The following is a 12,606-nucleotide window of genomic DNA, read 5'->3' on the forward strand; positions in this document are numbered from 1 at the left end:
ACTTATGTTATGTTATATTGTAAAATAGCTGTTATTACCAAATTTTGAAAAAAACCAAACACAATATTAAATGCATAATGAAGAGGGAGAAAGACAAAGTATCACACTTTTTCCCCCCAAAGAACAAAATTAAAAAAAAAAAGAAAAGCCTGAATGCCTACATTCTGGATCTGACTTGGCTAGAACTGTGTGAACTGTTGACAGCACAGTGCAAAGACCTGGAAGTGGAGACGTCTGCATTTTGTGGAGAATTTCCCAGAGTAGTCCAATTTTGTGTGTAAGTTTTGAAACGATGTTGGGTTTTTGTTCAATATAGGAGAATTTTCATTCAAAAATGGTCCTAGTCTCAAGCACAATTGTAGATTTTAAAATACACCCCTACCACGATATAACGCTGTTCTTGGGAGCCAAAAAATCTTTCCACGTTATAAGTGAAACCGCATTATATCGAACTTGCTTTGATCTGCCAGAGTGCGCAGCCCTGCCCCCCCAGAGTGCTGCTTTACCGCGTTCTATCCGAAGTCGTGTTATATCGGGTCTCATTATATCGGGGTAGAGGTCTATATGTGTATATATAGTGTTAAAATAATATGCACGTATTACTTTGACATTCAAAATTTCATTTTGGTCAAGGTGTATTTTTGCATTGAATCAAGCAGACATTCACATCGATTTCATGAAAAGGTCACAAAAAGGCACATTTCCATCTTGAGAAATGGCCTCGAACCAAACTGGTACTATTTCATCACTAAATTAAATCTTTGGGATCTTTTTGGCACCATGGTCCATAAAACTTTCGTAGTGCCAGCGTTTACAGCTCACATGATGCTTCAATTATAAAACAGGAACACTGGCAAAAAAGGAGGACTAAATAAGGCCAGCAAAGGGTCACTGAAAAGGCAATGACAAATGTAGAATGAGTAAGAAGGCAGAGGAGAAAAAATTGTAGCCACAACAGAGATGAAAGAGTTACCACAGATGTTGATGATGATTTACTTGTATTATGTAGCACCTCGAGGCCCCAAATGAGATTTTCCCCACTGTGCTTGGCACTGGAACAGATACATAGTGAGACACAGTCCTTGCCCCCAGGAATGTGCAGCCTAAATAGACAAAACAGACAAAGGGTGGGAGAAAGGAAGGTTTATTCTCCCCATTTTACAGGTGGGAAGGTGAGGCAAAGATTGATTAAGTGACTTGCCCAAGGTCACACAGGAAGTCTTTAGTTGCAAAACCAGTAATTGAACTCAGATCCCCAGAGTCCTAGCCTAGTCATAGGCACAAGACTGTCCATCCACTGATAACTTCTTTCTGACATGGGACCAGAAATTTGAATTAAATTCTGTTATAGCTATGGTGTCATTTTGCCTAGATATAAAGCAAGTAGATGGCTACTGTAGCTCATCCATGAACCTGTAGGATTCTTCAGTGCAGGACCGCCCAGAGAGGGGGGCAAGTGGGGCAATTTGCCCCAGGCCCTGGGCCCCACAGGGGCCCCCAGAAGAGTTTTTCGGGGCCCCTGGAGCAGGGTCATTCACTCATTCTGAGGGCCCCGGAAAACTCTCGTGGGGCCCAAGCCCCCGGAGCTTCTTCCACTCTGGGTCTTCGGTGGCAATTCAGTGGCGGGGGGGAGGTCCTTCCACTCCGAGACCTGCCTCTGAAGTGTCCCAAAGACCTGCGGCGGGAGGTCCTTCTGCCCTTGGACCCGCTGCTGAAGACACTAGTCCCCCTGAATCCTCTGGGGGCCCCGCTTCAGTGATTCAAAATAGAAAAGTCACCGTCTCCTGATGAACTGTCACTTTAGCTACTTTTCATCACCCAGTTTTTCCAATGCTGTATTCCCTTAAAATCATGCATCATGATGAACAATATGGAAGAGATCAGGAGGTCAACAAGGTTTGGACAATCATCTCCCAGCTGAATTCCTGTCACTAAGCTGAACACTGTTGATGATTTTTCTGGCTTGAGAACTTGTGGTTACCAAAGACCTCAAATGCTGGTCTGCTGTCCTTCTGAACCCCACTGTGGTTTTGATCTTCTTTCCAATTTGTTTTTTAATATTTGAAGGATTCAAATTAAAAAAAGAAAATGTTTTATTGATGGCATTGTCTGTGACACAAATCCCATGTATACCTATCAGTAAAAAACCATGCTTAAGCATATAGAATATTTAGCTCCTGGAGCTCTTTAAAGAATAATGATTGCTGCAGGAATATGAGACCGTAAATCTAGACCCCAAAAGTGCTGGTTTGGGCTGTAGTTTGTTAATCTGTTTGTTGGAGCAAGTAGACTTCTTACTGTAGTATATTAGTAATTGGCAGTATTAATAGTAAGATTAATAAATACCACTTAATAACATCTTTCATCTGAGCATCTGATAGCATTCTAGAAACCTTGATTAGGCCTCTTAAAATATCTGAGTTAGGCACAGTAATTATCCTGATGCAGGTAGGTAAACTGAGGCATGGAGAGATTAAGAAAGTAGTGCTTGCCCACATTTAAACAGTGGCTGGGCTGGAAAAAGAACCCAGAAATCTTGGCTCCCAGTCCACTGCGTTAACCCCTGGGCAGCAGTACAGTACATTGCTGCCACACAATACCAAATACTGTTAGGAATCCTAGAATTGTTCTTGCCCATAGATTGCTTAATTGATGTAGTGAGACTCAGCCTTCCCACAGTGATCAGCTAAGCAGATTCATGTTTGAAGAAGTTTTCAGAAGATTCTTCGTGAACGTGAGACGGAGGAAAAACTAGGTTTCAAGTTCTTAAAATGATTGAGATAGTCTTTACTATATAGGGCAAGGCAATGTTATAGAAAAACAGAAGGCCTGATTTCCCCACACCAGTGACACACCACTGACATCAGCGGAGTTACTCCTGATTTACAGGAGTGTAAGGGAAGGGAGAATCAGACCCACTGTGTCAGTGCTCTGATGTCAGCCATACTTTTATATTGGGATACAATATTAACATGTACACTTTATTAAGTTATCTGACCTGCTCCCAACAACATTTGTGGACGTTTAGGGCCCTGATTCAAAATCCACAGGAGTCAATGTAAAATTTTCTGTTGCCCTCAGTGTGCTTTGTATCAGGTCCTAGACGCAGATCCAGATCTGATCATTTTGATTTGGACCCTGCTGTGCTTAAAACCATTGTACCTGTTGTAGAGAGGATGCTTGCCTGGCAAAAAAATGTTTGTATTTTTTTAACATGTTCGCAAAGGGCCTTTTCCAGCTCTCTTTGAAGTCAGTTGAGAGTCTTTTCACTGACTTTGGCGGGAGATAGAACAGACCCCAACACAGTTGGCTTTTGCTGCCATGGCTTCATGTCTGTGACAGATGCTTCTCCAACAAATAGGATGTCAAGTTGTTCATGTTTTTGCAGCTACCCTCAAAGCCCAGCAGCCAATCCCTGCGCATTGGGAACTGGTCCGAGAGGAAGAGCCATCGCTTACCACGACTACCCAAGCGACACAGCCATGATGACATGCTGCTTCTGGCTCAGCTTGGTATCCCCTCCTCCCCTTCCAGTCTGAATGAGGACAGTCTGAGCACCACAAGTGAGCTGCTGACCACACGCAGGGCCAGGAGGATCCCTAAGGTAATGGCCACTATAGTATTATCCAAATTATGTATCAGTCACAAGGGTTCAGCCTTGGTTTCACTTTCACTAAGGCAAGTGTATGTGAGTTGTCACAAGAACAGATCCTCAGCCCTGCTCTGGCCATGCAAAGCAGCCCTTTGGTTAGCTTAACTGGCCCCTTAAGGATTTCCTCTTGCATTGGGGAATGCTCTGATGATGTGGAGCCGCAGTAGTGGCTGGTATTCCACCCCACCTCCTGCCCTGGGCCTAAGGAACATGCCTGAGGAAAAGGAGATATGATTAAGGCATCCTTGCCCCATTGTGATCTCAGCTGCTGGAATGGCCTTTTGGGAACTAGGGGGCTGCTAGCTTAAGTTAGAACAGCCTGCGGTCGGATATGTTTTGAGTATCTGGGCAGGTGTAGATTGGCTCCAGGATCTGGGGGCAACAAAGATGGCTTAAATCTTCCCATGTCCCAGTAACCAGTTTCATGTTGTGCACAGCTCAGCCAGTCTGGAGGATCTTGCCCAGTATGTCTGTACAGTGTCTATCCATCAATTAAGTCTTTAGTTTTCCCTGTAGAAAGAAATGTTGTGTCCAGGTTTGAAACAGCCAGCAGAAGAGCTAGGAACTGTGGGGAGTAGAAGGAGATCTCAGTGTTCACACACATTTGCTGCATGCAGTGGAACTGGCATGAGAGATCCTCCCCTGGAGGTGGGGTGGCTCTGCATTGCTCCCAGCTGGGCCTGGGCCTTCAATGTGGCCCAAAATATTAAACACCCTTTTGCCAGCCTGACCTAGCTTGATGTTTTATTCAGCTTTTCCACTGTTTAAAACAATCACATGATTTTCTGAAAGCTCCATAAGGCCGAGCATTGTACTGTACCTCACTCGAGGAGTCTGAACTTGTAACTGTTGATCTATCACTATTTATAATGTTCAGTACGCAGCTTAGGATTTTTGCTTCTTTGTTTTGTTTTTTACAGCTGTTCCTAAGGCAATTTCTACTGACCTAACATGGGCCCTATGCTTGACACACAGCCTGTGCAGTCCAGATCAACTTGTCTTTACAGATACAAAATAAAAATGAATTAAATTTGAACTCTTTCGGCCAAATAAAAAGTTTCAGATGTCAAGTGGGAAATGAAATAATTGTCTGGTACAATAGCATCAAGGAGGAGAGAATAACCAACATGTTTATTTCTAGCCTGTGAACAATGCTAGTTTTTATTGTACATTTCACTCTTTCCTGTTCTATAAAGGAGTGTTTTTAAAATGATGTAGCTATAAATATTGTGTGGACAGAAGAGGAACATTTTTATATTTCTGAAATTCTGCCTAAGCAGGAAGCAAACTAAAATGAAGGCAACTAATTATATGCCCTTAAATAATTATATCAGGGCCAGATTTTGATACCCTTACTAACATTGAGTATAATACCTTACTGCAGGAGTAAGATGTTACTCATGGGACTTCAGTGGCTCTACCCTGGAGTAAGTTACTACTCAATGTTAGTAAAAGCGGCAAAATTTGGACCTTAATTTTGTACCTCTTTCTTCCATTTGTTTCTCTGATTTAAAGGAATAGTGTCATCTTGAAAATTACCATTGTTGCCAACTGTCACAATTGTATTGCAAGTCTCACAATATTTGATGTTTTCTTAAAGCCTCAGCTCCTGGCATCATGTGATTATGGGAGAACCTCAACTTTCATAAAAAGGAAAAATTAGTTTCTAGCCCTTGTGGAGAAAAGCTTGAAAATGTGACTCCCAAAGACACAGAAACTAAAAGGCAATACATTTATAAATTAATAAACAACTATCTTTTTAAAATGTCATGGTTTTTAAGTCAGTGTCATGGTTTTAGGGTGGCCTGACATAGGATGTTTGAAGAGGTGGGTTTGGCGATACTAGAGACTACTTGTGGAGTAAGGTACTACTCAACATGAGTAAAAGCCGCAGAATTTGTCCCTGTAATTTTGTACCTCTTTTTCCTCCTTTTTGTTTCTCCAGTGAAAGGGACTCTGTTAACTTGGAAATCATATTTCCATCTGAAAATTGTGTAACTCCTGTTATAACCACCCAAGCTGACCTGAACTGACTAAAATTGATCAGCGAGAAATTATTTATTCCTCTGCTTACTTTGTGCATTTGACAGTGCTTTGTGTGAAGTCAGTTTCACTGTGCTCTTGCTGGTCAATTGCACTGATTCTCAGAGCAACCTCGCTGGGCCTTAATGTAACTGAGAATCTGCCACCCAGTATGGTGATGTCACTCTGATACGCTGCTCTATGGGGAGTTCACATCCATGCTCTTCCCCAGGCATTGAAAAAGGGTCTTTGCTGACAACAGCAAAACTAAAACTGAACAGGTCACTGGCAGGCATATGCACAGAGAGGAAAGGGAAGGGAAAAGATGAGCGGGGCCCAAATGTGTTTGGTGTTGTTGCTCTCCTCTTGTGGCAATAGTCCTTTCTAAATATCAGCAAAGGAGCAGGCAGGACAAAGTCTTAGCTTTTGCAATTTTTTCATTTTCCTTGATTTTCTTTTGTTGTTCTTTTTTCAAAGAAAAAAAAAAAAGCTTCATGATTGTTTTTTTCCGAAACAATTAACAAGAACTCAGAATACAGTGTCCTGTTTAAAGGGTGCTTGGTCAGGAATTTGAATTTTTGGAAATTAGTCAATTTGAGGAATTTCATATTGACACCGTACCTTGGAGTGGTCTAACTCCTCTCTTGCTCTCCCCTCGCAACCCCTGTGCTAATTTAATAGAGTCTGAACCAGCAGAGCTAAGAGCTCAGGCTCCATTTAGGGAGAGAATATGTGCGTTCAGGTCCCACATCAGGCCTTTTGCTCAGATTCAGTGTTGATGCTGCTGTTAGAGGCATCACTGCTCAGAGGAGTCATTAAGCTGAAGTCCCCCATGCCAGCCTCCATTGCTTTGGCTTTAGAGGTAGAAGCTAAAGAACCCTTGAATAGACCGAGGGGAAACTGCAGGAGTTCTGATCACTACTCTCTCAGTAAAACAGCTTCTAATATCCAGAGTTGTGGGGCAGCTATAGCTCTGTGCAGGACAGCTGCTGCCTTTGTACACACAGTGCTTGGGCCTGCTGAAGTCAATGGGAATCTTTCTGTTGACTTCTGTGGGCTTTGGATCAGTCCCCTAGGCACTGCAGTCCCAATATTTAACTCCTTCGGAGAAAGTCCCTGGAACTACCTTTAGACTGGAAGGTGCTGTGTAAAGTGGGGAAGGGGAGTGATTAATCACAGCATGCCCACTCATTGCTGGCATCAGTAGCCTTGTTGAATAGCCTCCCTGGGATGTCTGTCTTGTATGTAGGTGAGATTTCCTGGAGCGGCTTCGGCCAATCAAGATTTCATCACTCTCATGCTGTTTGTAGCTGTACAGCTTCTAGGCCAGTAAAACCAGGAATGAGACCACAAGCAGAGCAGCTGCAAGTGGATTTCAGTTCATCATTACAAGCACAAATTGTAGATGGGTCAGTGAGCAGCAGTAAAGGGAAAGCACTGAATACCCATTTGTTAGGCAACAAGTAATGTCTTGCCTATAAACAATTGATTCTGGGCCAAATTCTGCTCACATTTATGCCTGTGTAAATGAGGTCAGTAGTGTCACCACATCAGAGTAGCTGAGATGGGAATCTGAACAATGATGAAAATAAAATTTGACATCAAAACTGGATACAAATCTTTCTTAAGTATTCATAACAAAGTTTAACAGCGTGATCTTGCTATCCGATTGAGTATAGGAGTTAGTGACTCCTGAGCTCCAGTCTGTGCTCTGTTACTGACTTTCTATGAGGCGTTGAACAAATTGCTTAATCTCACTATGCCTCCATTTCCTTTCCTGTAATATGGGAATAATACCTACCTTGTGTCAATCATGTTGAGATCCCACAATCCACATGCAACTTACATTGACTCACAGGGGTATTGTGAGAAGATTTCAAAGAGCTTTACAGACATTAAGCAATTAAATTACTGTTTAAGTGCTAATTCTTAATTATAACTTCTGTGTCAAAGTAACTGGGGAGACAAGGTGGGTGAGGTAATATCTTTTATTGGACCAACTTCTGTTGGTGAGAGAGACAAGCTTTTGAGCTTACACAGAGCTCTTCTTCAGGTCTGAGAAAGATACTCAGAATGTCACAGCTAAAAACAAGGTGGAACATGCATTGTTTAGCATAAGTTATTAATACATATTGTAAGAGACCATTTAGGGTGAAGTGGCCAGTTAACATCTCTGCATTCATAGAACAAAAAACAGGGCTTAGTGGGTTTCAGGTTGTTGTAATAAGCCATAAATCCAGTGTCTTTATTAAGTACATGATTTTTAGTGTCTAGCAAAGTTATGAATTTAAGTTCCCAGGCTCATCTTTTGAGGGTATTATGGAGATTTCCTTCGAGGATGAGGACTGAGAGGTCAGATATGGAGTGATCACTTTATGAAAAGTGTTAGCCCACAAGTGATATTTGTCATTCATCATTTTCCTGTGTGAGTTCATTTAGTGACTGTCTGGATCCACCCACATAGTTGTTATTAGGCAATTTAGTGCACTGGATGGAGTACACCACATGTTGTGATAGGCACGTGTAGGACCCATCAGTCTTGAATTGTGTGTTGTGGGGGATATTTGATCATTGTAGCAATGGAGGTATGCCTACAGGTTTGGCATCTGTTGTTCTGGTGGGGTCTGGTGCTGCTTTGAGTTGGTGTGTTGGGAGCTTACTTCTAATGATGAGCTTGTGAGGTTGTTTGATGCCCAGAAGTGAGGGGTTTGGGAAAGAGTTCTTTCAGGATGTAGTCCCCATCGAGTATGGGTTGTAATTGTTTAATGATACTCCATATGGGTTCCAATGTGGGATAATATGTAACAACAAGAGACATGTGGTCAAAGGGTTTTTATTCTGTATTGAAGCAGATGGCCCATTCTATGGTAGAATCATAGGGCTGGAAGGGACCTCAAGAGGTCAGCTAGTCCGATCCCTTGCATACATGGCAGGGCTTAATATTATCTATTATGATCTACTTCTCTGGTGGAGTGTCCTTGTTTGGTGAAGGTGGTTTTAAGTGTGTTAAAATATATATCCCTGACTTTCTCCTCAGAGCATGTTCTGTCGTTTCTGTCCCTCTGTTACTTGACTGTAGGTAACCATTTTTTTGGTGTGTTTGGGGAGACTATGAGATCTGTGAATGTAGGTGTGATGATCCCTGGGTTTCTTATATGTAGTTGTCTGTAGAGTTCCATTGCGGAAGCTGATTGTGGTGTTGAGGAAATAGATGCTGGTGTGGGAGTGTTCTAGAGAGAGTTTGATGGTAAGTGGGAACCATTTTGCTGAGTGGTTTGAGCTACTTAGTGAATGTTTTGCAGCCAGTCTGTGTCTCTTGTATTTTGAACAGACTGACTTCCTAACAAACAGTTCTTGTCAAGGTTAGCCTTGCTGAAGAAGAAGTCTTAAGTATGCTTTACTAAGGGTTAAATTCTGCTTTGGTTAGCAGTGGGAATTTGGAACCTGACTTTGAAAAGCTTTTACAGGTGAGGGTAGACTAGAGAAGGTAGTTACAGCACCACTGAAGGTCAATAAATAAACACAACTTTATGGCAGAACCCTATTGGCCAGATCCTCAGCTGGTGTAATTAGGCACTAAAATCAATGGAACTATGCTGATTTACACTAGCAAAGGATCTGGCCCTGTATTGCAAAATATTTCACAGAATTGGAGTCAAATTGTGTAGTCCTTAGTGGAGCAAACGGTGTCCCTGATTCAGGAAGGGGCTTTACCCCTAGATAAAGGAGAAAAGGTATGTTTTCAGCTGAGATTGGAAATAAGATGGAAAATCATTGTGGAGAAAAGAGACAGGAAGGCAGTTTCAGATGGCAGAGGCTGCAGAGGAGAAAGCTGTCATGCCAGTAGTGGCCAGATTATGTGAAGGGTCAAAAGGAAGTAAATGAAGATACATAAAAGATTTCTAAAGAGAAAATGTTTACACTTGCTGTTTTTGTTGTCTTGTGACAGTGTATTCTAATGTGTAACCCTCCTGGTTTCTTTTTTGCAGCTTGTACAAAGGATCAATTCTATCTATAGTGCAAAAAGAGGGAAAAAAAGATTGAAGAAGCTTTCAGTGTCCAATATTGAGACAGCATCACTGCGAGGTATAACACAAATCTCTTGGTCTAATGAGGCAATACGGTACTTTATCCATGTGAATATGATAGAAATTGAGTATCAGAGGGGTAGCTGTGTTACTCTGGATCTGTAAAAAGCAACAAGAGCCCTTTGGCACCATATAGACTAACAGATGTATTGGTCCATAAGCTTTCGTGGGTGAATACCTTGATGCATTGCAACCTCCTTTCAAAAAGCTGAGAACAAGTGGAAGCGCTCAAATCATTTTTCAAAATGATGCATCCACCCGTGAAGTTTTACACAGGGGGGGATTGAGAGAAACAGGCTTTGCTGTAAAGGGGTCTAGACCTTTGTACTTTCAGCTAAGCTGTGCCCTGCATCTCAAGCATAAGAATAATCCTGTTCCAATTAACAGTCTCCACAAAGGGATCCTTCCAACCACTGATTCTGTGCAGTCTGAAACTCCAGCACAGGGTGTGCTGATCGCATGGCTAAGCATTGAACCTTAGCCAAAAAATAAACCTCTAAAAATGTTGTCATTTTGCCTTTAACAGACACTTCTTTATCTCTTTTGCAGATGAGAACAGTGAGAGTGAAAGTGACTCAGATGACCGGTTTAAAGGTGAGGGGTCAGTCCACGTTAGCTTCCAGTCAGTCGCACTTGCAGTCCCCCTCAGAATAAATGCTTCTTTTATTGTATGATGTTCCTCTCCACGGGAGGGCGTGCAATTCGATTTCCTCTTTGAAACCTGCTATTCCTGACTCCAGTCACAAAGTTTGGAAATGCAGAATCATGAACATGATGTAAATATTGGAAATCAGGTGCACGGTGAACTGTGAGGGTCTAACTGATTTTAGGAGAAGGAGAAGCCATGAAACATGATGAGGAACCTGCTTTGATAATGCCTGGTATGCTGGCACTTTCTTTCTAAGATATACTTGCCTGTGTGTGTGCACAGATATGTCTGCAGACTCCAGATAGTAAAAACTACTTTAAGGTGTGCATCCAGGGCCGCCCAGAGGATTCAGGGGGCCTGGGGCAAAGCAGGGGAGCTGCAGCACTTGTACTCAGTCTGCAGCGGTCCAAGTCTTCGGCGGCGGAGGGCCCTTCAGTCACTACATGTCTTTGGCAGCACTGAAGGGCCCCTCCGCCGCCAAAATGCCACCGAAGACCCGGAGCGACTGAAGGGCCCCTCGCCGCCGAAATGCGGCCAAAGACCCGGACTGCTGCTGTGCCAGGGCTCGCGGGGCATTTTGGCGGTGGTGGTGGGGGCCTTCAGTCGCTCCACATCTTTGGCAGCACTGAAGGGCCCCCCGCTGCTGAAATGCGGCCGAAGACCCGGACTGCTGCTGGGCCAGGGCTGGCGGGGCATTTTGGCAGCAGGGAGGAAGGGGGCCCTCAGTCACTCCGCGTCATTGGCAGCACTGAAGGGCTCCCCGCTGCCGAAATGCCGCCGAAGACCTGGACTGCTGCCGGACCAGGGCTCGCAGGGCCCCTACAGGACCCGGGGCATAGGGCAAATTGCCCCACTTGTCCCCCACCCCCTGGCTGCCCTGTGTGCATCAGGGAGACTAACGTAGCATCTACATGCAGTACAGTTGGCTCAAGCCTGAGGAATTACTCTCTCGTTTTCAGGAGTACTGAAATTCAGACCAAACTATATAAAGGAAGGAAAGCAGCAGGGTTCTTCCTCTGCACCAGCAATTGTTTCTATTGATTTTCTTTTTATTGATTTAAAATACCCCACATTATTAATCATAGGGAAAAAGAAAACAGTAGTGCAGAATTGTGGCTCTGAGCTGGGAAGTGGAATGCACAGTTTTGTGTGTGCTTCTGTAGTGGTGCTGGAGCTATCTTAGGTGCTATCAGTGTCCCGTTCTCTTCGGGAGAATACAGCAGGCAGGTGGCTGGTAGGACACTCTGAGAAAAGAGCTTTCAATTCCGGGTGCTAGTGATGTGAATATGCGCTGTGTGGTCAAAGCCAGATATTTTCCTGTCACCCTGTTTAATTTTAGCCTGAAGTTTGGGTGCACTGTAACCTGCCTGCATGCCTAGAAGCCTCTGTGTAAAATGGAGACAGCATGTTAAACCTTACCAGTCACATTGCCAGTACAGAGCATGGGACACATTTCATAATGTGCCTGTATAATATCTTTCTAATTGAAGAAGAAGCGTCTCTGGATTGTAAATGGCTTGTGGAGCCATCCCCACTCTCTGAATTATGTCAGGCTGAGTCCTGGCCCAGTTCCCATGGCAGTAAGAGTCCCATGGAAATAGGCTGTACATGGGAGTGAATGGTGTGGGGAGAGAACCGCTCCTGTTCTCTGGGCAGCTGTCAGTGAATTATCGCTGCCCTGAACAGCCTGATGCAAATCCTAGTCCTGCCTCTCTCTGCAGCAGAAACCACAGGACATACTTGCACCCCAAGGCATGGCTGGAGGAGAGAGAGGAGTGTCAGGACTGGGCTCCTTCATTACTTGAGGGAGCATTGGTGCATCAAGGGAGAGTTGGGAGCTTCTTCCTCATCGTTGTGGGGGATCATCAGTCTGATGTGTCCATCTTAATAACTCATCACCATGGAGGCAGTTCTGCCTGTTGCGAAGACTGGGTTATGGGGTCACGGGGGCAGGTGAAGGAGAATGGACATAGCCATGTCTTTTTGCACATGTAGGGCCAAATTAGGTCACCCGTGTGCAGGATCCTGGGTTGGAGAGATGAGCATGAGGATGCAGAGAGCCCTATCCCACGTAGTGTCTGTGCACAGGAGGATGTAGTATGGCTGCTTGCATTGCCCAAGCAATTTGGGGGCTGCTGCTAACATGCTAATGAGAGCATGTTAGGATCAGAGTTGGGTGTGGCCATGACTTCATC

General features: G+C 43.8%; 1 protein-coding gene across 10 annotated transcripts in view; it reads left to right on the forward strand.

Moving 5' to 3' along the window:
• ST5 (suppression of tumorigenicity 5) overlaps nt 1-12,606 on the forward strand; it is a 299,630-nt gene that overhangs the window by 215,383 nt on the left and 71,641 nt on the right. For all 10 annotated transcript variants that reach the window (XM_030560420.1, XM_030560426.1, XM_030560428.1 and 7 more), the window contains 3 exons: nt 3,389-3,604; nt 9,664-9,760; nt 10,312-10,356. In XM_030560420.1, coding sequence (XP_030416280.1) covers nt 3,389-3,604; nt 9,664-9,760; nt 10,312-10,356 — 358 coding nt within the window. The remainder of the gene's footprint in view (nt 1-3,388; nt 3,605-9,663; nt 9,761-10,311; nt 10,357-12,606) is intronic.

Source organism: Gopherus evgoodei, chromosome 4, assembly GCF_007399415.2.
Source record: "Gopherus evgoodei ecotype Sinaloan lineage chromosome 4, rGopEvg1_v1.p, whole genome shotgun sequence".
Taxonomy (NCBI): domain Eukaryota; kingdom Metazoa; phylum Chordata; order Testudines; family Testudinidae; genus Gopherus; species Gopherus evgoodei.